The 27,820-nt window shown below is 35.4% G+C and overlaps 1 protein-coding gene across 4 annotated transcripts in view; it reads right to left on the reverse strand.

Annotated features, from left to right (window-relative positions):
- Positions 1-27,820, reverse strand: part of FAM227B (family with sequence similarity 227 member B) — a 300,149-nt gene that overhangs the window by 183,330 nt on the left and 88,999 nt on the right. For 3 of the 4 annotated variants that reach the window (XM_055098575.2, XM_055098572.2, XM_055098574.2), the window contains one exon: positions 3,153-3,290. In XM_055098575.2, the coding sequence (XP_054954550.1) occupies positions 3,153-3,290 (138 nt within the window). Of the gene's footprint in view, positions 1-2,517; positions 2,583-3,152; positions 3,291-27,820 lie in introns of all 4 variants that reach the window. The other variant, XM_055098573.2, reaches the window with a different exon arrangement.

Here is a 27,820-nt window from a genome sequence, read left to right on the forward strand (position 1 = left end):
ATTCAGCAACACAAAGGAAGAGATTATTAATACATGTAACAACATGAATGAATCTCAGAATAATTATGTGGAATAAAAAATGTTAGTTGAAAAACAGCATGCACTCTATATAATTTCATTTATGTAAAATTCTAGAAAATTGCATTCTAACCTATAGTGACAAAAATTACATAAATGATTGCCTGTGGGTTGGTGGCAAGAAGGAATTACAAAAAAAGCATAAGGAACTTTTGAGAGAGATAGATGTGTTTTTTACCTTGAGTTGTAATGGTTTTACAGATTTATACATATGTCAAAACTCATCAAATTTTACACTTTAAATATATGCAATTTATTGTACACCAATTAGATCTCAAAAAAGCTGAAAAAACATGTAATTATTTGAAACAAAAGTCATGACACTATGTAATGTGAGGGTATTATTTATGTAGATATATTTGACAATAGCAAAAAAGACAAGGGGGTGTATATGTAACTATACTGCTCCAAGGTCCTACATTTTAAGTTAAGTAGGACAATATTAACTTTAGATAGTATTTTGATAATTTAAGAATGCATTTTGCAAGCATTAAAGCAGCCTCAAAAAATACAAAAGGGGTATAGGTAAATAGCCAATAGAGGAATTAAAATAGAATGACAAAAATATTCAATTAACCAAAAGAAGACAGGGAAAACAAAGAACAGATGGGATAAATCTCAAAACAAATAGAAACTAGTAGAAATAAGATTAATCATATCAATAATTACATTAAATGTAAGTGAAGTAACACTTCAAATTAAAGTGAAGAGATTGTCATCCTGAATAAAAAAACAAGACTCAACTACAGATTGTTTACAAAAAGTATATAAGAATATGAACTAGTTATATGTAAAATGATGAGAAAAGATACGATGTGAACCATAAGCATAGGAAAACTGAAGTGTCTATATTAAGATTAAACAAAATGAACTCAAAAAAAGGAGAATTATCATAGCTACAAAGGAACATTTTATAATGATTAAAGGAAAAACCTAATAAAAGTATATTTGCTCAATAATTTAAAAATGGATACAGCAAAAATCAATAACATTAAAGGGAGAAATAGATAATTCTAAAATTATATTTTAATATCCCCTCTGAGTAATTAATAGAACTAAATAAAATATCAATAAAGACATAGAACTAGGGTGAGCAAAATTTTTCTATAAAAAGCAAGTCAGTATTGTAGGATTTTCAGGCCAATGTAGTCTCTGTCACATATTCTTTATTTTGTTTTACGTTTTTGTTTTTTACAACCCTTAAAAATGCAAAAACCATTCTAAGTTCATAGAATGTATAAAAACATGCTACACACCTGATTTAATCCACAGGCTACAGTTAGCTGACTCGATACAGAAGATATGAATAATACTATTAGCCACCTTGATCTAACTGAGATTTTTTTTAACTGCAGATATACATTCTTCTCAAGTGTACATGGAATGTTCACCAAGACAGACCACATTCTGAACCATAAAACAAGTCTCAACACGTTGCAAAAGATCATACAGAGTATGCCCTCAGACCACAGTAGTTTTTTTTTTTTCATTAGACATCAGTAATTTTAAGATATCTAGAAAGGTCCCAAACATTTGGAAATTAAACAATACTTTTCTAAATAACCCTACTTTGACCTACTAATGGGTCAAAGTAGGAATTACAGTAAATGTTAGAAAATTTTTAATTAAGTGATAAAATACAACATATCTAAATACAACACACTTAAAGCAGTGCTTAGGGAAATTTAATCTTTAATTGCTTATGTGAAAAAAGAAGAAAGAGAATGATTTAAAGAACAAGCAAAATATAAATAATTGGTAGGTAAAGGATATATGGGAGTTCTTAATGCTATTCTTACCACTTTTCTGTTACTTAAAAAGAAAATGGAAAGTTCACAAAATACTCTCAATTTAGTTATTCATATGTGAGGGTGAGAAGTCAAAACAGATAAACAAAATTGGCTCAAGATAGTAGACTATTACTCTTTCTATTAGAAATCCCTAGAAATAGCCCCCCAGCCCCCATAACAATATATATGAAGTTTTGGTAAAACACTGAGGGTGACAGCAAACAAGAAAATTTCCTGTAACTAATAAAAGATAGAAATCATATTGGATGATATATACTGCGATAAGAATATAGAAAACCACAGTTAAAACGGTGATGCTCTAAATTCAAAATTCTCAGATCTGAAGAAGAATAATTAACTAAATAATTCTAGAATCAGAGATTAACTAAAGAATAACTTCCCAAAGAGTAGGCTGGGTAGGTTAATTCCTCCTCTTCCTTGGCCTATATCAAGGTATAGGTTAGAAAGGTATTTCCCTCTGCATTAGTGGTTTGTAACATTGCCTGCACATGAAATCATCTGAGGCACTGAGGAGCTTTAAACATTACTAAGCCTAGATTCTGATTTAACTGGTCATACATGAGACCTGAGCATTAGACTTATGTTTGGTATTAAAGAAATAGCATAAACAGGAGAGAAATAAACTCACCTTACAAAGCTTATTAATGTAGAGTAACTGAGGACTTTGGTCCTGGCGCAAGAATTTGGACGTGGCTCAAAGGAACAGAAAAGAATACTAAAATGTAAATAAATTGGTATTTCAAGTAGGCTCTAAGTGGACTATTTAATAAACGGATCATTTGGAAAAAAAAAAACCCATCATATTGGAATACAACTATGCTGTTTATAATAAAGAGTTAAATTTATATGGAAATTTAAAAATACTAGAAAAATACAGGTAGGTATTTTTATAATCTTAGTTAAGTCTTGACAAACACACCACAAAACTGAAACCCTAAATAAAACATAATTTAAATGAACAAAATAAAAAATGTAAATTTATATATAGAGACATGATTAACCAGTTAGCAATACAAGTAAAAGTGAGAATATATGTAGTATACATAAAGACAAAAAGGATAAACATTTTAAAAAATCATTATTTTGTAACAGGCAAATGGAAAAAGGACTTAAGTGTGTACCACTATAACATCAATCTATAAATCAAATGTTATTTTAAGGCCCTCACCAAAAACATAAATCATTAGAAAATTCTGCCTAATATATAAATTAATTGATTTTTGCTACCTATTCCATTTGGCAGTATACAAAAACTTTACTTACTAGTTGATATATGTTCTTGACTGTCTGCAATTCTTTCCTTTACTGATTTTGCAGGTGCTTTTTTGCTACCATGAATGGTGGTTGTGGAGAGTTCTTTCAGTTTCCAGTGGGTCCAAAAGCCTTTTTGAGGTTTTAAACCTGTTAATATAAACTACATATTTAGCCAAATAAATTTGGATTTTGAAAATACCTTTTAATTTGTCAAAGCATTTTTATGATAATTATACATTTCATCCTCACAACAAAAAAGTTCCTTTTTTGTTCCTTTTAAGCTGCGTAGGATTAGATAAGTCATCTAACCACTCTAAACATCTGTATCCTCAGCAATAAAAATGAGAATAACATAAATTATTTTGAAATATATGTTACAGTGTTGGTAAATGGGAAAGTACGACACAAATATGAACTAATATTATTATTAATATTATATGTTAACAATAATTATGACTATAAACTAACATGCTCATAAATGTAGCCAATATTTTCTCAGCGGTGAGTGTTCAATGAGGGTTATTCACTAGACTGAGCCATCAAATTGTAATTTTCTAAATGTTTTTAGATACAGTTATCACTTATTTAGCAGACTTCAGTTTGATTCACTTGAGTGCTTCTAGATAGATTGCCTATGTTTTAAAATATTGTGCATTAATAGAAAAATTGAAGTATAGTAAGGCCAACAGATCAGCAGATTGCGTTTGTAAAGATGGTTTATTACTCACAGTTCCCAAGAGTAGGGGGATGTCATGCCACAGGGGGCCACATGGGCAAGCCCTGGGGCCAGTCAGGAGGCAGAGAAAGAGGGGAGAACTGTGGGGGAGAGTCTTTATTGTGCTTTCCTTAGGAAGGAAGAGGCAAGGCAAGAAGGCCTATGATTGACTACTTTAAATAATTTCAGCAGGCTTTAGTGCATAGGAGCTATCCCTATCTGGTACCTAGTCCTGGGATGATTTGGGCAGGTGGATAGTGACCCAGAGTGTAACAGCCAAATAAAGGAAATGGTTGTGTGTGACCTCTGAATTGGTTGGTTTGTTTAAAAATCAAAAAGCATTTAAAAAACATGCTCATGGGCAATTTGCCTCTAGGAATTAACTAACCCTAGGAAGTGCAGTCCTTCTAGGGTCATCAAGGTACCAGATGTCAAAGTATCAGAATATAGAAAATAAAATACATGGTTAATACTGTCCAGTATTGCATAAACCCTACTTGGTCCTGATATATAAAGAGAGAGAGGGATTACTATGTACCAAACTATGTGCTTGACACAAGGGGCGCAAAAGTCATTTCAATCTAGTCCCTGTCTGCCATCAAGGCAGACGTGAAATTATTTAACATGGTGCCTGATCCCTAGTAAGCACTTAATATGTTAGTTTCACTGTTACTTTTTTTTTTTTTTTTTGCAAATTAGCCACTGGTTGATATCTGACTACATTCCAACATTATTTACAAGTTTTAATTCAAACTGGTCAAAAACATGAATTGTTCCAAAGAATGACATTAATATAGAGCCACAACACTCGAAATTTATCTTTTCACATTGCCAGTTTTAAAAAACTAAACTCTAGTAGGATCTATTCAAGTATTTCCTAGGAAATTGTTATCCTACAGGATTTAGAAACAAATGGCACATAAAATAAAGGAGCTAAAAACCTAAAATGTCTTTGCAATTATTTGGTAACTTACATATATTCTAATTTTCATTTTTCATTTTATAAAATTTATACAGACATACAATTTAAAGAGTGAAACTATATGTCAAACTATTTGTTTAATTTCCAAAGTCCCATAGTTCCTCACACATCCCCAAGACCATATCTTGCTTCCCAGAAACAACTATCTTTATCTGGGACCCATAACCATAGCACACAAAAAAAGGGCTATATTGTTACATTTTGATGTATTAATTTTAGGCATTCTATTGACGTCCAACTAGGGAAGATAAAGATTTAACGATCTTTCACCATCCTATCCCATTATCACCACATACAAGCTAACTTTCTATTCTTTACATAATATCAACTGTTATAATTTTCATTGTGTGAATATCAGCATTTACATTATTATAACTATGTAAAGTCTTGTTGACAGCTGAACCAGTTTTCTCCTTTTGAATATAGAGAATAATGTGGTCAATTGAGACTTTAAAAATGAATCTGCTATACTTATTTTCTTAAGAAAATTTCTTTATCTGAAGTTAATAATTGTTGGATGTTTTTGTTTTCTTATGTTCTATGTACTTATAATTAACTTAGCTCCAAACTGCTCCCCCCACTATTGTCTAAATTGCCTTTGAATACATTCAGATGCATTAGAGATGCTTTCAGTTTAATATTCTTGGAGACATCTCTCCCAAAGCCTGCCAATGTGCTCGAATCTGAACAAATTTTTTCATTAGGCCTGTGCAGTTATCATTTAGGGAGCTCCCTTTACCAATATTTTGGAGATTCAATTTACATGTCTCATGTGTTAAAGCCTCCATTTCTTGACTCTCATCTTAACCTCTTCATTAATTTACGCCTTATTTTGGTGGGTTTTTTTCTCCAATAACTTGATGAGGAAAGATGTATATAAGTTAACAATGTCTTTAGTTCATCTTTACACTTACCTGACAAATTGGTTGGGTCTAGGGTCCTAGGTTATAAATAATTTTCCCTTAGAATTTGTAAGACATTGTTCCATTCTCTTCTGTCTTTCAAAGCTGCTGTTAAGAGGGATGATACAATTCTGTTTCTTAATCTTTCTGTTCTCTGGAAGTTTTTTTTTTAGCATTTTCTTTTTGTTCTCTGGGTTCTGAGGACTCACAATTTACTGTGGCATACAGCAATTTTTATCCATTGTCCTAAGCACTAGATAACCTCTTTCAAACTAGAAACTCAAGTTTTTCAAGCATGGAAAACTTTTTGAAGTAATTCTTTGATTATTTCTTTGCTTTCTCTCTGTTTTCTCTTTTTGAATATAATATAGAGAATTGAGATGTCAAAAACAAAAAGGCTTCTGAAGGGTTAGTTTCTTCCCATTTGAGATGGATGCTTAAACAGATCACTGTGGTCTTCAGTCTTTATTCTTTTTTGAAAATACACATTAAAGGCCATAAATTACCTTCCAAGAACCTTAGCTATCATCTTATATATTTTGAGACATAGTATTTATTCTTGTCAACTTGTTCCAAACTAGTTTCCGTTTCTCTAATTTCCATTATGATATCTTCTTTGAAGATTGAGTTAGTAGGCACATATTTCTTATTTTATTTTTTCATTAACTTTTAAGTTCCAGGGAACATGTGTGGATGTGCAGGTTTGTTATATAGATAAACGTGTACTATGATGATTTGCTGCACAGATCCCCATCACCTAGGTACTAAGCCCAGCATCCATTAGCTATTCTTCCTGATGCTCTCCCTCCCTCTGCATCCCCAATAGGCCCTAGTGTTTGTTGTTCCCCTGCATATGTCCGTGTGTTCTTATCGTTCAGCTCCCACTTATAAGTGAGAACATGCAGTGTTTGGTTTTCTGTTCCTGGGTTAGTTCAGGAAAATAGCTTCCAGATGCATCCATATCCTTGCAAAGGACATGATCTCGTTCCTTTCTGTGGTTGCATAGTATTCCATGGTGTATATGTACCGCATATCCTTTATCCAGCCTATCATTGATGAGCATTTGGGTTGATTCTATGTCTTTGCTATAGTTAACAGTACTGCAATGAACACACATGTACATGTCTTTATAATAGAATGATTTATATTTCTTTGGGTATGTACCCAGTGATCACAATGCCTCTCCAGCAAGGGAACAGAACTGGGTGGGGGCTCAGATAGATGAGCATGTTATTAGGCACATATTTCTTTTTATTATTATTATACTCTCAGTTCTGGGGTACATGTGCAGAACGTGCAGGTTTGTTACATATTTACACACGTAGGCACATATTTTTAATTTTCAACTTACATAAAGACTTCCTATTTTTTTAATCATAGTTTCTAATGTATTGCATTGCATTCAATGAATGATTCCATATGATTTAAATCTCTTGAAAGCTGGAAGTATTTGATTTTTGGCTGAATATTTTTATAAATATTTTGTGTTTGAAAGTAATGTATATTTTTCAATTGTAGTGTTCTATATGTATACATTACTTCATGTTTGTTAATCATATTATTTAAATCGTTTATACCTGTCCTAGGTTTCATTTTTTTGCTTGCTTCTTCTATTAATTACTAAGAGTTGTACATTTCTTTCTGAATTATTTTTTGTCCCTTATCATTACCCACAATCTTCCAGAATTATTATGGCTATGCCAATAATTGAGATGATGTTCTTAGGTTCATACAAATTCTTCGATAAGGTGCCTATTCAAATATTTATTTTTTTAATTATTTATTTATTTAACTTTACATTCTGGGATACATGTGCAGAATGTGCAGGTTTGTTACATAGGTATACATGTGCCATGGTGGTTTGCTGCACCTATGAACCTGTCACCTAGGTTTTAAGCCCTGCATGCATTAGCTATTTGTCCTGATGCTCTGCCTTCTCTCGCCTCACCCTCTCCCCGCTCGACAGGCCCTTGTGTGTGTTTTTCTCCTCCCTGTGTCCACGTGTTCTCATTGTTCAACTCCCACTTATGAGTGAGAACATGAGTTGCTTGGTTTTCTATTCCTGTGTTAGTTTGCTGAGGATGATGGCTTCTAGCTTCATCCATGTCCCTGCAGAGGGCATGATCTGATTCTTTTTTGTGGCTGCATAGTATTCCATGGTGTATATGTAACACATTTTCTTTATCCAGTCTATCATGGATGGACATTTGGGTTGGTTTCATGTCTTCGATATTGTGAATAGTGCTGCAATAAACATACTTGTGCATGTATCTTTATAATAGAATGATTTATATTCTTTTGGGTATATATCTAGCAATGGAATTGCTGGATCAAATGGTATTTCTGATTCTAGATCCTTGAGGAACAGCCACACTGTCTTCCACAATGGTTGAACTAATTTCCATTCCCACCAACAATGTAAAAAGTGTTCCTATTTCTCCACAGCCTCACCAACATCTGTTGTTTCTTGACTTTCTAATAACCACCATTCTGACTGGTGTGAGATGGTATTTTACTGTGGCTTTGATTTGCATTTCTCTAATGATCAGTGATGTTGAGCTTTTTTTGATACATTTGTTGGCCACATAAATATCTTCTTTTGAGAAGTGTCTGTTCATATCCTTTGCCCACTTTTTGATAGGGTTGTTTTTTTCTTGTAAATTTGTTTAAGTTCCTTGTACATTCTGGATATTAAACCTTTGTCAGATAGGTAACTTGCAAAAATTTTCTCCCATTCTGTAGGTTGCCTGTTTGCTCTGATGATTCTTGCTGTGCAGAAGTTCTTTAGTTTAATTAGATCCCATTTGTCAATTTCAGCTTTTGTTGCAATTGCTTTTGGCAATTTCATCATTAAATCTTTGCCCATGCCTATGTCCTGAATGGTATTACCTAGGTTTTCTTCTAGGGTTTTTATGGTTTTTGGTTTTATGTTTAAGTCTTTAATCCATCTTGAATTATATTTTTATATAAGGTATAAGGAAGGGGTCCAGTTTTAGTTTTCTGCATATGGCTAGCCAGTTTCCCCAGCACCTTATTAAATAGGGAATCCTTTCCCCATTGCTTGTTTTTGTCAGATTTGCCAAAGATCAGATAGTTGTAGATGTGTGGTCTTATTTCTGAGGTCTCTATTCTGTTCCACTGGTCTATATGTCTGTTTTGGTACCAGAACCTTGCTGTTTTGGTTACTGTAACCTTGTAGGATAGTTTGAAGTCAGGTACTGTGATGCCTCCAGCTTTGTTCTTTTTGCTTAGGAAGGTCTTGGCTATGTGGGCTCTTTTTTTGGTTCCATCTGAATTTTAAAGTAGTTTTTGCTAATTCTGTGAAGAATGTCAATGGTAGTTTGATGGAAATAGAATTAAATTTATAAATTACTTTGGGCAGTATGGCCATTTTCACGATATTGATTTTTCCTATCCATGAGGACAGAATGTTTTTCCATTTGTTTGTGTCCTCTCTTATTTCCATGAGCAGTGGTTTGCAGCTCTCCTTGAAGAGGTCTTTCATGTCCCTTGTTAGCTGTATTCCTAGGTATTTTATTATCTTTGTAGCAGTTGTGAATGGGAGTTTATTCATGATTTGGCTCTTTGCTTGTCTATTGTTAATGTATAGGAATGCTTGTGATGTTTGTATATTGATTTTGTATTCTAAGACTTTGCTGAAGTTACTTATCAGCTTAAGGAGTTTTGGGGCTAAGACTATGTGGTTTTCTAAATATAGGGTCATGTTATCTGCAAACAGATATAATATGACTTCCTCTCTTCCTATTCCATTTAAATATTTCACCCATTTTTAAACTGAGATGTTTGATTTCTTTTCAGTGAATTTTGAGCTCTTCATATGTCTCGATACCAATCTTTTATTATAAATATGATACTCCAGTGTTTTCTTCCAGGCTGTGAATTTTCTTTTCATTTCTATAAACAGTGCCTTCTGAGTAACAGAAGTTCTTAATTTTGATTAAATCCAATTTGTCAAGATTTTTCTTTTATGCACTATGCTTTTGATGTCTTAGCTAAGAAATTGTGCCTAATCTATTGTCACAAAAATTTCTTTCATGCTTTCTTCCAAAAGTTTTATAGTTTTAAGTTTTACACTTAGGGCTATAATCCATTTCAGTTAATTTTTGCATAGGTTAGAAGATTTGAATCAAAGTTTATTTTTCAACTTACGAATATCCACGAGCTCCAGGACAATTTTTTGAAAAGACCACTCTTTTCCATTTAGGAAGATCTCAGCCATTACCTTCTCAAATATTTCTTTTATAATATATTCTCTCTTTTCTCCTTTAGGGATTCCAATTACATATATGCCTGACAGTTTGAGGTTGTCTTACAGGTCTTGGATGCTCTGTTCTGTATTTTTCACTCTTTTTTCTCTCTGTGTTTCATTTTGGGTAATTTCTCTGATCTATGTTCAAGTTAATGGATTCTTTCCTTGGGTGTGACAAGTTTATGTGATAAGTTTGTCAATGACATTCTTCATCTCTGTTCACGTGTTTTTCATTTGATCCTTTCTTAGAGTTTTCAATGTCTCTGCTGAAATTACACATCTAAGTATGCATGTTGTGCACCTTTTCCACTAAAGCCTTTCACATATTAATTATGGTTATTTCAAATTTCCTGTCTGATATTCCAATCTATGAGCCTTACCTGAAACTGATTCTGTTGATTGCTTTTTCGCTTGACAGTGTTTTCTTTTTCTATGGCTTTTTTGCATACCTTATAATTTTTGTTGAAGCCCAAATATATTATGCAGTGTAGTAAAGATGAGGTAAGTAGTTTTCATGCCTGAAAATGGGCTTCTTCTTTTGCTCAAATTTAGTGAGAGAAACTGACCAAATCTAGTCTAGAATGAACTGTGTTTATGTTTTCTTGTTGCTATTATTACTTTTAGTACTGATATGCTTCAAATTCCTCTTAGGATGGGAACTATTATTCCAGAAGTGTTTTGTTGTGTTTGTCTGTTTGTCTATCAACTTTAGATCTTCTCTTTGTGCCTTCTTCTCAAAAACAGTATTTTTATACACTACTTTCCCCTCTCTCAGAAATAAACTGCTGATATTTGTTAGTTGATGTTTGTTAGATGGGTGGCAATGGGATATCCTCCGTTGCCCTGAATCAGCTCAGTGATGGGCTATGTTCCTGTGTCTTGGAATGGGGTCTTCTCAATGATCCAGACTTGCTCCAGCTGTAGCACACCTCTAATATTTTGGATCTGGTATGTAGTCCTGGCCTCACAAGTAGAGGGTTTTTTCTCTGCTTCTTTCTTGTAGGTAAATCAGGTCTTCACCAGTTCTTTAAGGACAATAGGGTTTGCTGTCCCCATGCCAAGACTTAAAAAAATTTTTTTATTGTTATTTTTTACATAGAGTAGGGGCTTTATCCCTTTCCTTCAGTGACTGCTCTTCCATTCTCCCAGACATTCTCAGGATTGTCACACTATCCCTAAGTTTTCTTATGAGGTCCATGGTGTACAACATAAATGTAGGGCAACTTCTCTTTTATCCGCACACTAACCTATGCTCAGCTTTTAGCAATTCACTAAAAATTTCTGCTAAATTGTTCTTACTTGATTTTATGGCAAAGTACTGCATCTCCTCCAGGTAAACAAGGCTTGCATCCCCTCTCTGCTTGGTGGCTACTTTTTAAAAATAGATTTTGGATTGGTGCCTACAACTTCTGATGGGTTCAGGAAAGGTTTTGAAATTGCAGATAGTTCAGTGTTTTTTGGTAGAAGGGAGGGAGCAATGTATTTTTAGCTATCTAAATCCTAGGCAGAAGCCATAAGTAATGGCACAGGTTTTAATTTTACTTTTTGTAAGGCTGGGAGGTGGAATTCAGTCATAAAGGTTGTGACATAGTCTAGCCAGTTATACAAAACCTTAATGTGTCTCTGTGGTGGGCAGAGGCAGTCTTCAAAATCACCCATGTTCTAATCCCCCAAAACTATGAATATGTCTTGTTATATGGTGAAGGGGACTTAAGGGAGAAGATAGAATTAAGTTTGCTAATTGGCTGACCATAAAATAGGGTGATTATATTGTTCAGGCAGGCTCAATGAATTCACAAGAATCCTTAAATGTGGAAGAGAGAGGCAAAGCAGTCAGTGTCAAAGTGATGTGATATGAGATCAGACACTTATGACTTTGAAAATGGAAAAGGGCTATAAGGCAAATACAGAGAGCTTTTAGAAGCTACAAAGAAACAGATTCTCCCAAAAAGCCTCTAAAGGAACATATCTCTGTCAATATCTTGATTTTACTCCAGTTAGACTTCTAACTTCCAGAACTGTAAGATATACATTTGTGTTGTTATAATCACTAAATGGCAACTTGTTACAGCAGCAATAGAAAACTAATACAGCCTCTTATGATCCTTTTTTTCTCTTATTGTGTATAAGTCACTTAGGCAATGAAAATTTTAGTTGTGAAAAAATGAACCAAAACTAAAGCCAGTTGTTAATGAAATTAATGGAACTCAGTATACTGTAAACAGCCTAAGAAAGTGATTACTTCATCCTGAAGAAGAATATATGATACATTAAAGAGAACATTGAATCTAGTATTTTAGATCTATAATACAAACATTTCCTCAACAAAGAAATAAAAATATGTTTTATAAAATTCTTTCAACAAGTGCTTTTGCCAGTGCAAAATAGTCACAAATAAAAGATAAAAATCTATTTGAGTCACAAATATAAGTTGAGAAAATCATTCATGAGAATTAGACTCAGAAAACATGTGATTCTTGATGGATATAAACCGTAAGAGAAAACAGTGTAAGAAAAATCTATACAAACATATTAATGATTAAATAAATCATAGAGGCTTTACTGCAGCTACTATTGCCTCTGTTTTCAACTTAACTTTTTGTAAATTCATATAAATATTCAAAAAATGAACAAATCATAAATGTATAGCTCAATTAATTTTTTACAAATTTAATATATAGTGCTCACATAACCAGCACCTAGGAGTCCTCTGTTCTAGTTACTACCCTTTCCAAGGGTAACTATTAGTCTCACTACTAACACAATAGATCAGTTTTATAGATGTTGACCTTTATATAAATAGACTCATACAGCATCTACTCACTTGTATCTGGCTTTTTCTTTTTGTTAGTTTAACTAAGTTTGTGTGATTTAACCATATTGTTGTATATAGATATAATTTGTTCACTCCTATTTCTGGTAATATTTCATTGTATGAATATTCTGCAATTTACGTAGATGGGCACTTTTACAGTTTCTGTCTTGATGATTATAGACAGGCCTGATATGAACAATTTGCTCTTTTTTCGGTGTACAGAAATGTGCACATTTCTATAGGGCATGTACCTGGAAGTCATACATATTCTGTGACAAAAGTATGCATACGCTCAGCTTTAGTAGATACTGGCAGTTGTCCAAAATTATTGTATTAACCTACACTCTCACCAGCATGGTTATCTTTTATCTTAAAAAATATAGGTTTGTGTTTTTATAGGATTTTAAGATGGCTGCCTACGGTTGTTGAATGCCAGTACTCCTCAGAAAGATTAAAGTTACAGGTTGATGGTCATGACCTGAGTGAAAAGCTAAGGGAATTATGCTCAAAACTGTTGGGAGAACACTGTATTAGTTCATTTTCATACTGCTATGAAGAAAATACCCCAGACTGGGTAATTTATAAAGAAAAAAGAGGTTTAATGGACTCACAGTTTCACACGGCTGGGGAGGCTGCACAATCATGGCACAAGGCAAAGGAGGAGCAAAACTAGGTCTTACATGGCAGCAGACAAGAATGATCATGTTCAGGGGAACAGCCCTTTATAAAACCTTCAGATCTCATGAGACTTATTCACTATCATGAGAACAGCATGGAAAAAAAAACACTCCCATGATTCAATTATTTTCCACCGGGTCCCTCCCATAACACATGGGGATTATGTGCTACAATTCAAGATGAGATTTGGGTGGGGAACACAGCCAAACCATATCATTCCATGCCTGGCCCCTCCCAAAACTCATGTCCTGACATTTCAAAATACAATCATGCCCTTGCAACAGTCCCCCAAAGTCTCAACTCATTCCACCATTAACTCAAAAGTCTACAGTCCAAAATCTCATCTGAGACAAAGCAAGTCCCTTCTGACTATGAGCCTGTAATATCAAAAGCAACTTAATTACTTCCTAGATAAAATGCGGGTACAGGCATTTGGTAAATATACCTGTTCCAAATGGGAGAAGTTGACCAAAGTGAAGGGGCTACAGGCCCCATGCAAGTCTGAAATCCAGCAGGGCAGTCAAATCTTAAAGCTTCAAAATGATCTCCTATGACTCCATGTCTCACATCTACATCATGCTGATGCAAGAGATGGGCTCCCATGGCCTTGGGCAGCTCCACCCCTGTGGCTTTGCAGGGTACAGCTTCCCTCTTGGCTGCTTTCATGGGTTGGCATTGAGTGTCTGTGGCTTTTACAGGCACATGGTGCAAGCTGTCCGTGGAGCTACAATTCTGGGGTCTAGAGGAAAGTGGCCCTCTTCTCACAGCTCCACTAGGCAGTACCCCTGTGGGGACTCTATGTGGGGACTCTTACCCCACATTTCCCTTTCACACTGCCCTTGCAGAGGTTCTCCATGAGGGTTCCACCCCTGCAGCACACCTCTGCCTGGATATCCAGGCATTTCCATGCATCCTCTAATTTCTAGGCAGAAGGTACCAAACCCCAATGCTTAACTTCTGTGCACCCTCAGGCTCAACACCATGTGTAAGCCACCAAGGCTTGCACCCTCTGAAGCAATGTCCTGATCTGTACATTGTATGTTGGCTCCATTTCATCCATGGCTGGTACACAGGGCACCAAGTCCCAAGACTGCACAAAGCAGCAAGGCCCTGGACCCAGCCCACAAAACCACTTTTTCTTCCTAGGCCTCCCAGCTTGTGATGAGAGGGGCTGCTGTGAAGACCTCTGACATGCCCTGGAGATATTTTCCCCATTGTCCTGGCAATTAACAGTTGGCTCCTCATTACTTATGCAAATTTCTGCAGCTGGTTTGAATTTCCCCTCAGAAAATGGGCTTTTCTTTTCCGTCGCATTATTGGGCTGCAAATTTTCTGAACTTTTATGCTTGGCTTCCCTTTCAAACATAAATTCCAATTCCAAACCATATATTTGTGAATACATAAAGCTGAATGCATTTAAGAGCACCCAAGTCACATCTTGAATGCTTTGCTGCTTAGAAATTTCTTCTGCCAGATACTCTAAATCATCTCTCTCAAGTTCAAAGTTCCACAGATCTCTAAGGTAGGGGGAAAATGCCATTAGTCTCTTTGCTAAAGCGTAGCAAGGAACACTTTTGCTCCAGTTTCCAATAAATTCCTCATCTCCGTCTGACACCACCTCATCCTGGACTTTATTGTCCATATCACTATCAGCATCAAAATGCTGATAGTTAAAGCCATTCAACAAATCTCTAGGAAGTTCCAAACTTTCCCACATCTTCCTGTCTTCTGAGCCCTCCAAGTCTCCAGGAAGTTCCAAACTTTTCCACATGTTTATGTTTTCTTCTGAGCCCTCCAAACTGTTTCAACCTCTCTGCCTGTTATCCTGTTCCAAAGTTGCTTCCACATTTTTGGGTATCTTAATAGTACCCTGCTCTCCTGGTGCCAATTTACTGTATTAGTCTGTTATCATACTGCTGTGAAGAAATACCTAAGACTGGGTAAATTATAAAGAAAAAGGAGGTGTAATTAAACTCACAGTTTCACATAGCTGGGGAGACTTCACAATCATGGTGGAAAGCAAAGGAGGAGCAAAGGCACATCTTACATGGTGGCTGGCAAGAGAGAGCATTTGCAGGGGGAGCTGCCCTTTATAAAACCATCAGATCTTGTGAGACTTATTTACTATCATGAGAACAGCATGGGAAAAACTCATCCCCATGATTCAATTACCTCCCACCAAATCCCTTCCACGACACATGGGAGCTACAGTTCAAGATGAGATTTGCGTGGGGACACAGCCAAACCATATCAAACCCCCAGGAAGAAGCTGGGCTGCAGGAAAGGAAGACAGCAAGAGTCTGGTAGAGATTGATGCCTGGAGAACTTGAAGTCCCAGTGAAAGGATAGGTGGAAATATTTCTTTGCTCCCCTCACCCCAAGACAGACTACTGACCACTGAATTGTCAGAGTCCCTCTTCCCTTCTGAGCACAAGCAATGCTGTTGGAAGTGATATGGGAACTTCCTGGGGGTACAGCACAGGGCAGCCAGATTGTGCATGTGTGTTCACGCTCCCCTCAAACCTGAATTGAGGTGGTGGGTGCCATACTGCTTGTACTCTTGTTATGGGACACTGTCTCATCCAGGGAATCTTAGCCCTGTGTTGTTGCATCACCAGATCATCTGGAAACATGCTCTGGAACACACTCTGACTTTGGCAATCACAGGGGACCAGCCAGACCCTAGGGAGCTGTGGGATTCCTGGAGACCTAGCCCTTAGCATGGGCTGCCCCAAGGAAAAGGGGCAGTGCAGCCCATTAAAGTGCCCTTTGAAACAAAGGAAACATGGGTGTGTGGTGATCTCTGAAAGGGGCAATGTTGTTCTGCCTAGCAAAAGGGCAGCAACTAGTGGCTGACAATGGACATGGAGAGGGGTTCATCTCTTACTCCCCTTGTCTACAGCTGTGGACATAGCCAAGGCTTTCCCCACTGGGAACTAAAGCAAACAAACTTGGAGACAGCCTTTCCTATGCTATTTGTGTCAGTTACACCTCCCTGAAAGCGTGCCTGCTGCCACCTGAGCTTGCACAAAGGGAGGGCTTATCTCCCCTTCCTGCAAAAGAGTGCAGACTAGCTGCAGAGCTGTTTGGAGCTGGGGAGAGAGTTTCTTCCCCAGGCCATTTTGGTAGCTACCAGATGGGTGTTTTCCATGGACCTAGTCACATCGTGGTCTCCAGAAAAAGAACAGAATCTATTTTAACTGAAGCTTGCAAGCCCTATGACAGGGGCATGATAGGAAAGCAAATTATATTTCTACCTGCCAAAGATGAGGAGATGGTGCAGCCCCCACGTCATTTCTCCACCCCAGACCTCAGCACATTCAACCATGAACTCCCTCCACCACCCCTATCAGGGTGGCATTTCCACTCATTATCAAGATATTGGAGGGTGATCTGGCTTCCAGTCTTAAGCACCACCTACTGTACTAGGAACTGAACTGCACCACCAAATAACCTGCTGAAACACACCATGCTAGGGCAGGAGATAAGCTTCCTAAGACGTCCACACTCTCAGCCGCACAGAAGACAGTGAGTCAGCTCATACACCCAATACACAGCTACAACAAGAGTCATTTGAGAAAATCATGTCCAAAAGCTATCTATAAGCAAGGAACCCGTAACAGTGTCTTAGCCCCTGGAGATCACCCAGGAACAAACCAAAATGATCATACACAACATACACTTCAGTCAGACCCACAAAGGAGAAAAGAATAAAAAATTTAGAAGTCCCATCTAAATGATAGCAAATTTAAAAATAAGAAGTGATAGCTTCTTCAGTTGAGAAGGATTCTGTGCAAAAACTCTGGAAGCAAATAAGACAGAGCGTTTTGACATCCCCAAAGGAATCACAGTCATTTCTCTAGCAATGGATATGAACCAAATGAAAATTCTAAAATGACACATAAAGAATTCAAAATATGGATTGTAAGGAAGCTCAATAAGACCCAAGACAAAGTTGAAAAACAACACAGATAAAAAATTCAGAACATGAAAGATGAAATCGATATATTTTAAGGAACCAACAGAACTTCTAAAAATAAAAAACTCTCTGAAAGAATTTCAAAATACAGTTTAAAGCTTTAACAATAGACTAGACCAAGTAGAAGAAAAAAATTTCAGAGCTTGAAAACTAGTCTTTCAAATTAACCCAGTCATACAAAAATTAAAAAAAGAAAGAATTTTTTAAAATGAAAGAAGTCTTTAAGAGATATGGGATTACGTAAAGCAACCAAACCTATGACTTAAAAACATTTCTGAGGGAGAAGAAGAAAAAGGAATTTGAAAACACATTTGAGGGAATAATTCAGGAAAATTTCCCTGATCTTGCTAGAGATGAACACATCCAAATACAAGAAATTCAAGGACACCTGGGAGATTCTATACAAAACAAGCTTCACTAAAGCATACAGTAATCAGACTCTCCATCTCTACTCTCCATACAGTACTCAGACTCTCTTTCTTTTACTCTCTTCAATGTGAAAGAAAAAATCTTAAGAGCAGATGTAGAGAAGCAGCAAATCAGCTATAAAGAAAATCTCATCAGACTAACAGCAGACTTCTAAGCAGAAACCTTGAAGCTAGCAGAGACGCTAGAAGAGTGAGCCTAGGGTTAGTCTTCTTAAAGAAAACAAAAAGCCAGCTGATATGGTTTGGCTGTGTCCCCACCCAAATCTCATCTTCAATGCCCACATGTTGTGGGAGGGTTGCAGTGGGAAGTAATTGAATCATGACGGCAGGTTTTTCCCTGCTGTTCTTGGGATGGTGAATAAGTCTCACAAGATCTGATAGTTTAAAAAATGGGACTTTCCCCGCACAAGCTCTCTCTTTGCCTGCTGCCATCCATGTAAGAAATGACTTGCTTCTCCCTGCCTTCCACCATGATTGTGAGGCCTCCCCAGCCATGTGGAACCCTAAGTCCATTAAATCTTTTTCCTGTATAAATTACCCAGTCTCGTATATGTCTTTATTAGCAGCACAAAAGCAGACTAATTCAGTAAATTGGTACAGGTATAGTGGGGTGCTGCTAAAAAGATACCAAAAAATGTGGAAGAGACTTTGGAACTGGGTAACAGGCAGAGGTTGGAACAATTTGGAGGGCCCAGAAGACAGGAAGATGTGAGGAAGTTTGGAACTTCCTAGAAATTTGTTGAATGGCTTTCACTATCAGCATTTTTATGCTAATAGTGATATGGACAATGAAATCCAGTCTGAAGTGGTCTCAGATGGAGATGAAGAACTTGTTGGAAACTGGAGCAAAGGTGACTCTTGTTATATTTTAGCAAAGAGACTGGTGGCATTTAGGCCCTGCCCTAGAGATCTGTGGAACTTTGAACTTGAGAGAGATGATTTAGGTTATTTGGTAGAAGAAGTTTCTAAGCAGCAAAGCATTCAAGATGTGACTTGGATGCTGTTAAAAGCATTCAGTTTTAAAGGGAAACAGAGCACAAAAGATAAAAAAAAAATGCAGCCTGATTATGCGATAGAAACGAAAATCCCATTTTCTGAGGAGAAATTCAAGGCAGCTGCAAAATTTGCATAAGTAATGAAGAGCTGAATGTTAATGCCCAACACAATGGGGAAAATGTCGTCAGGGCATGTCAGAGGTCTTCATGGCAGCCCCTCCCATCACAGGCTTGGAGGCCTAGAAGGGAAAGATGGTTTTGTCGGCTGGGCCTAGGGCTCCCTGCTCTGTGCAGCCTAGGGACTTGGTTTCCTGTGTTCCAGCCACTCCAGTCATAGCTAAAAGAGGCTCGAGTGGTTTGTTCAGGGGGTGGAAGCCCCAAGCCTTGGCAGCCTCCATGTGGTGTTGAGCCTGCAGGTGCACAGAAGTCAAGAATTGAGGTTTGGGAACCTCCGCCTAGATTTCATAGGATGTATGGAAATGCCTCGATACCCAGGCAGAAGTTTGCTGCATGGGAGGGACCCTCATGGAGAACCTCTGCTAGGGCAGTGCAGAAGGAAAATGTGGGGTCAGAGCCCCCACAGAGTCCCTATTGGGGCACTGCCTAGTGGAGCTGTGAGAAGATGGCCACTGCTCTCCAGTCCCCAGAATGGTAGATCCACTGACAGCCTTCACTGTGCACCTGGAAAAGCCACAGACACTCAACGCCAGCTGGTGAAAGCAGCCTGGAGGAGGGATATACCCTGCAAAGCCACAGGTATGGAAGTGCCCAAGCCTGTGGAAGTCCACCTCTTGCATCAGTGTGACCTGGATGTGAGACATGGAGTCAAAGGAGATCATTTTGGAGCTTTGAGATTTGACTCCCCCACCAGATTTCAGACTTGCATGGGGTCCGTGGCCCCTTTGTTTTGGCCAATTTCTCCCATTTGGAATGGCTGTATTTACCCAACGCCTGTACTCTAATTGTATCTAGGAAGTAACTAACTTGCTTTTGATTTCACAGGCTCATAGGCAGAAGGGGCTTGCCTTGTCTCAGATGAGACTTTGGATTGTGGACTTTTGAGTTAATGCTGAAATGAGTTAAGACTTTGAGGGACTGTTGGGAAGGCATTATTGGTTTTGAAATGTAAGGACATGAGATTTGGGAGGGAATCGGGGTAAAATGATATGGCTTGGCTGTGTCCCCACCCAAATCTCATCTTGAATTCCCACATGTTATGGGAGGGACCCAGTGGGAGGTAATTGAATCATGGGGGCAGGTTTTTCCCTGATGTTCTTGGGATAGTGAATAAGTCTCATGAGATCTGATGGTTTTAAAAATGGGAGTTTCCCTGCAAAGTTCTCTCTTCGCCTGCTGCCATCCATGTAAGACATGACTTGTTCCTCCTTGCCTTCTGCCATGATTGTGAGGCCTCCACAGCCATATGGAACTGTAAGTCCATTAAACTTAAGTCCATTAAACCTTTTTCCTGTATGAATTACCCGATCTTGGATATGTCTTTATTAGCAGCATGAAAACAGACTAATAAACCAGCCAATCATTTTATATGCTGCCAAATCGAGCTTCCTAAATGAAGGAGAAAAAAAACACTAAAGTAATTTGTCACCATTAGATCAGTTCTACAGGACCTGCCTATAACAGACCCATCGAATGTGTACAGATACCTAGAGACTCAAAGTTAAAGGGTGGAGAAATATATATATATATTTATCACAAACAGAATATAAAAATGAACAGGAGTAGTACTCTTACATCAAATAAAGCAGACTTTAAAACAATGGTAAAAAAAAAGGCAAAGAAGGACATCATATGATATTGAAGGGTTCAATTCAACAAGATTTAACGATCTTAAATATATATGAAGCCAACAATGGAGCACAAAGATTCATAAAACAAAGAATAATAAACCTTAGAAAAGAGATGGACATCAATACAGTAATAGTGGAGGACTTCAACACCCCACTGACAGACCTAGATACCATCAAGGTAGAAAATCAAGAAAGGAACTCTGGACTTAAACTGGACTCTAGATCAAATGAACCTAATAGACATTTAAAGAAGATTCTACCCAACAATTGCAAAAGAAACATTTTTCTCATCAGCATATGGAACATTCTCCAAAACTGACCAGATGCTTAGCAATAAAGCAAGTCTCAATAAATTTCGAAAACTGAAATTGTATCAAGTATCTTATCAGACCACAGTGGAATAAAATTAAAAATCAATCCTAAAATGAACTCTCAAAGTTACATAAGTACAGGGAAACGAAACAACTTGCTCCTGAAGGACTTTTGGGTAAAAAATGAAATTTGGACAGCAATAAAAAAATTTTGAAATCAATGAAGCAGACACATAATATACCAAAACATCTAAGATATGGTAAAATCTGTGCTGAGAGTAAAGTTTACAGTGTTAAATGCCAACATCAAAAATATCGAGATCTCAAATTAACAACCTAATATTTACCCCAAGGAACTAGAAAAACAAGAACAAACTAAACCCAAAGCTACAAGAAGAAAATAAATAACAAAGATAAGAGCAGAAGTAAATGTAATTGAGATTAAGAAAGTGATACAAAACATTAATGAAATGAAAAGTTGGTTATTTGAAAGGAGAAACAAGATTGATAGACCACTAGGTAGATTTGCCAAGCAAAAAAGAAAGAAGATTCAAATAAGCACAGTCAGAAATGATAAAACTGACTTACCACTGATATCAGAGAAATACAAAGGATCATCAGAGACTATTTTGAACATCTCTATGCGTACAAACTAGAAAACCTAGAAGAAATGGATAAATTTTGTGGAATATACAACCTCCCATGATTGAACCAGGAAGAAATAGAAATTCTGAACAGATCAAGTAGGATTAATAAAATTGAATCAATTAAAAAAACAACAAAAAAGTCCAGGACCAGACAAATTCACAGTCAAATGTTACCAGATGTTCAAAGAAGAGCTAGTTTCAATCTTATTGAAACTACTTCAAAACATCAAGGAGGAGGGAATCTCATCTAACTGATTCTACAAAACCAGTATCACCCAGTACCAAAATCAGGTAAGGACATCGTAAAAAAGAAAACTACAGTTCAATATCTCTGATGAACACGGATGTAAAAATTTTCAAAAACACAACCAGCAAACTGATTCCAACAGCACATCCAAAAAGATAATGCATCACGGTCAAGTGGGTTTTATTCCAGGGATGTAAGGATGGCTCAAGATATGAAAATCAATAATGTGATATATTATATAAACAGAATTAAAAACAAAAACCATCCAATCATTTCAATATATGCAGAATAAGCATTCAACAAAATCCAACATCCCTTCAGTCATCAAAGGAACCATACCTCAAAATAGTAAGAACCGTCAAACACACAGCCAACATCATACTAAATGGGAAAAAGCTGGAAACATTCCCCATGAGAACCAAAATAAGACATGTATGCATGCTCTTACCACTCCTATTCAACACTGTACTGTAAATTTGTCCAGAAAACTCAGGCAAGAGAGAAATAACAGAAGACACCCAAATTGGAAAAAAGGTCAAATTATTTGTTTGCTATGACATGATATTTTACCTAGAAAACTTTAAGTATTCCTCCAAAAGACTCACAGATTTAATAAATTATTTCAGTAAAGTTTCAGGAAATAAAACAGTGTACAGAAATCAGTAGCATTTCTACACACTGATAATGTTCAAGCTAAAACCAAACCAAAACTCAGTCCCATTTACAACAGACATATACACAAAAATTAAATACCTAGGAATACATTTAACTAAGAAAGTGAAAGATCTCTACAAAAGAGAACTACATAACACTGATGAAAGAAATCTCAGAAGACACAAATGAATCAAAAAAGATCCCATGTTTACCGGTTGTAAGAATCAATATCATTAAAATGACCATGATGCCCAAAACAATCTACTGATTCAATGCAATTCCTATCAAATTACTAATGTCTTTTTTTGACAGGATTAGAAAAAACAACCCTAAAATTAATATGGAATCAAAAAATGCCTGTGTATCCAAAGCAATTCAGCAAAAACAACAAAGTTGGAGGTATCACATCACATGACTTCAAGTTAAACTACAAAGCTATAGTAACCCAAATAACATAGTGCTGGTACAATAGACACATAGATCAATGAAGCAAAATAGAGAACCTATAAATAAACCCACATATCTGCAACCAATTGATCTTTGACTAAGTCAACAAAAATAAACAATAGAGAAAGAACACCTATTCAATAAATGGTGCTGGGAAAACTGGATAGCCATATGCAGAAAATGAAACTGGACCCCTATCTCTCATCATATGCAAAAATTAACCTAAGATAGATGAAAGACTGAAATATAAGAACTGAAACTATAAAATAATTCCAGAAAAAAAAACTAGGAAGAATTCTTCTTGACATTGTCTTGGGCAAAGAATTTATGACTAAGACTTCAAAGGCAAATGCAATGAAAACAAAACAGACCAGTGAGACGTAACCTAAAAACTGTCTGCACAGCAAAAGAAATAATAAACAGAGTAAACAGACAATCTACAGAATGAGAAAAAGTATTTGCAAATTGTGCCTCTGACAAAGGACTAATTTTCAAAATCTACAAACAACAAGAGAAAAACACTCCATTAAAAAGTGGGCAAAGGACATGAACAGACATTTCTCAAAAGAAAACATAAAAGCAACCAACAAACATAAGAAAAAATCCTCAACATCACTGATTATCAGAGAAGCACATTAAAACCACAATGAGATACCATCTCAAACCAATCAGAATGGCTATTATCAAAAAGTCAAAAATAACAGATACTGGTGAGGATGTGGAGAAAAGGTAACTTACACACCATTTATGGGAATGTATAATACAGTAACTCCTATGGGAAAAAGCATGGAGATTTCTCAAAGAATTAAAAATTGAACCCAGCAGTCCTACTACTGGGTATAAACCCAAAGGAAAGCAAATCACTATACAAAAAAGACACCTGCACTCGTATGTTTATCACAACACTATTCACAATAGCAAAGTCTTGGAATAAACCTAAGTGTCTATCAATGGATGATCAGATAAAGAAAATATGGAATATACACACCAAGGAATACTATGCAGCCATAAAAGGGAATACAATCATGTTTCTGCAGCAATATGGATGGAGCTGGATGTCATTATTCTATGAGAAATAACTCAGAAGCTGAAAACCAAATACCATATATTCTCACTTATAAGTGGGAACTAAACAATGGGTACACATGGATATAAAGATAAAAAAAAAGACACTGAGGACTCCAAAAGAGGGGAGGTTGAGAGGAGGGTCAGAGTTAAAAAATGAACTATTGGGTACTGTGTTTACTATTTGGGTGATGGGTTTACTAGAAGCCCAAATATCACCATTGCACAATATATCTATGTAACAAACCTGTACATGTACCTGCATCAAAAATAATCTAAAATAATCTAAAAATAAACATACACACAAAAGAAAATGTAGGTTTGATTTTTTCAAATTAAACTTCTTATTTGAGATAATTGTAGATGTACATAGAGTTGCAAGAAATAATACAAGGAGATACTCTGTACTTTTCAATCAGTTTCCCACAATGGTAACACCTTGTAAAACTATAGTGCAATATCACACTAGGATACAGACATTGATAGAGTCAAGATACAGAACAGATCCATCACAAGTATCTCTCAAATTGCTTGCTTATAGTCACATCTACTCTTTTTCCTTCCCAGTTTCTTCTCTCATCTCTAAATCTTGGCTAGTACTAATCTTTTCCCAATTTCTGTAATTTTGTAACTTGAAGATTGTTATATAAATGAAATCAAATAGTACATGAACTTTTGGGATTGACTTTATTCACTCAGCATAATTCTTTAGAGACTTATCCAAGTCATTTCATATATCCATAATCCATTCCCTTTTTATTGCTGAGTAGTTTTCCATGGCACAGATGCACCATAGTTTGTTTAATCATTTGCCCTTAAGTTTTTATATGTGGCTATCTTTGAAACCCTTTTGTTCAAATTAGTTTTACTATTGACTGTCTAGAGTTTTCCATGGATATATCATATCATCTACAAATACAATTTTAATGCTTTTTTGTAATTATTATGCTTTTAATTGATTCCTATTATGTATTTAGAAAACAATATATGTAACAGATGAAGATGAGGCAATATCAATTATCCAGGAGATTCACACAGAATGGTTTTGAAATCCTGTGGTAAATTCAGTTTGGAATGTTTACTTTAGGCCACTCCTATGGGTCTTCAAAGCATACTTCAAAGCATCAATAAAATCATTCCACACACAAACTGCCTAGCAAGAACACTAATATAAATGCTCTATACTACTTAAATATCAGAATAGGTAGTTCTAACTAAAGTAAACAAAAACTGATCTTGTTTCAGGAAGTTTTATAAGGTTATGACTGGTAGAATTAATCTGAAGATATCAAAATAGTTATGGCAAATGACTAAGAGATTCTTTCTGCAAGAAAAAAAAGTTAACATTTTTTGAGATACCATTGGGTAAAAGTGAAATCAATTTCTTTGCCTCTGTTGTAATAGAACTATAATGAAAGGCTAGAAAAAATTGAATTGTATGTATCTCTAAAATTGCTCCAATGTTAAATTATTAGTAGCTAAAATACCAAAAACTTATTTATTGTAAAAAGAAGAGTAACAAATGTATCTAAACTGTTCAAGTAAGATATATGTTAGACAAAAAAGAGAATATTTCCCTTATTTGTAAACTCATTTGAGTTTTAATAGAAGAAAATATATTTTTATTAATTAAAGTGCAACACATATTAAAACTACTGTAAATATAAAGAAATATAAATATAAAGAAAACCCTACAGAAGCACAAGTGTACAGCATTCTATAGAATCACAAATATAATACATAGTATCCTATTTCCAACAGAGAATATTCTTTTGTTTTCAAGTCATTAGATTCCATTTATAATGTTTTACTATGCATTATTACATGACAAGAACAACTCAATACATTCTAAAATACAAGGATAATACACAGGCCACAGTGTTTAAGATAATATTAAAAAGTTTAAACTAATAATTAAATTATAAACATGAAATTCTTTGCCACTAAAAAGCACTATTTTGAAAGATTCTTAGGTAAAAATACAAACCAAAATTGCAACTACATGCTGGAAATGTTCCATACCTTGATGTGTATGTTGATTTCATGTATATATGTCTGTGTACATATATTATGTATTGTGTATGCTTATATATATTATATACTATGTATCAAGGCACACCCTACAGATTTGTGTAATGTACTGGATGTATATTAGATTTCAATAAAATAATGTTAAAAACAAATAATCATAGAAAAATTTAAAAATCAGTAATAAAATGTTTAAAGTGTAGGGAAATAAGATATCTCTATCAGAATTCTTCAAGATTTGAATATTCTCTATAACAACTTGCAAATATTTAAAATCAAAATTCCATTTCTGAATATAAAAACACAAAATATCTCATTCATTGTGAAAATGTTTAGATTTCTTGGGAGCCTAGGCGAGAAGATACAGCTAATGCTGCACTTGTACATCAGCTATTTTCCAGAAAGGATCATGTCTCATGCTTTTGTTGTTTAAAAGCATTGTGCATTACTCCCATCATCTTCCCTGTCTTTAGACTGTGGGTTTAGTCCTCCAAGAGGCCCAGTGTTTCTCTCTGCCAAACGCCTGAGAGAACATGCAACCCTGGCACAATTTAGATAATATATTCAATATGTTTACTACATATTTCATTGTTCATTTACATTTCAGCACTTATTCATTTCCTTAAGAAGGCAAATATAATTTGTGGCCATTATTGTACATTGTTGTTGAATACTGCCAAAAAACATATCCATTAATAAACTTGTTACTAGATAAACAGGTAGTTACTTTGTCTATTAAATGACTTATGAAGAAATCCTTGGTGGGTTACTATATAGCTATTTAAGGGAATATCTATATATAATATACGTAATATTATATAGCTATTTAAGGGAATATCTATATATAAAATATACATAATATTATATAGATATTTAAGGGATTATCTATATATAATAGATAAATGATAACAGATATTTAGGGAAGCTGGTTGGGGTTTTTGAACAGCTTGGGAGCACACTGATATTCCTCTCAATTAAATTATCAAATGTCAGTTGCCACTATTTGAAAATTTGCTATTTGAAACATTTTTAGGGATTAGAATCATATAATGAAGAAAGCCTGTGGTGAAAAAATTATAGTTAAACATCATGAGATATAAATAAAGGTTTACTCAGGGGAAACTCATAGCCTTGAATCTTTTATTACTAAGCAATAAATATGAAAATAATGTACAAAACTTTCAGCTCTGTAAGTTAAAAAAGAACAGCAAACAATCATTTAAAAAGACTGAGAGAAAGTAATGACAATACAAGCAAAATTAATGACAAATATTTTTGTCAAGTAAAAATTGCAAATAAAATGATTGTTTCTTCGGTGGAAAATTAGACAAAATAGTCTAGAGAAAACGGGAATGAAAATTGCTTCAGAATAATGCAAAAAGCATCAAGTATGCCATATCTTCTTAAAAAAGAGCATTTACAGAATTTTTCCAATTATAATCGTAATTAATATTCAACAATATTATTAAAATATTATTCTCAAAAAAACATTTTATTGTTTAATCAGAACAACTTTACAAAGTAAACAGATGAAGAAAATGATGTGATTTTTCTAAGATCATAGAGTCACACAGCTCTAACTACAAAGTTAAATAAGAAGAAAAAACTACTTATGCTCATTCACCAAAATATTTACATTTATCTTTACAAATATTTGTAGGTAGAAACCATACAATCTTTTTCATATTTTAATTGGCTAGCATATG

Source organism: Pan paniscus, chromosome 16 (assembly GCF_029289425.2).
Source record: "Pan paniscus chromosome 16, NHGRI_mPanPan1-v2.0_pri, whole genome shotgun sequence".
In the NCBI taxonomy this organism is placed as follows: domain Eukaryota; kingdom Metazoa; phylum Chordata; class Mammalia; order Primates; family Hominidae; genus Pan; species Pan paniscus.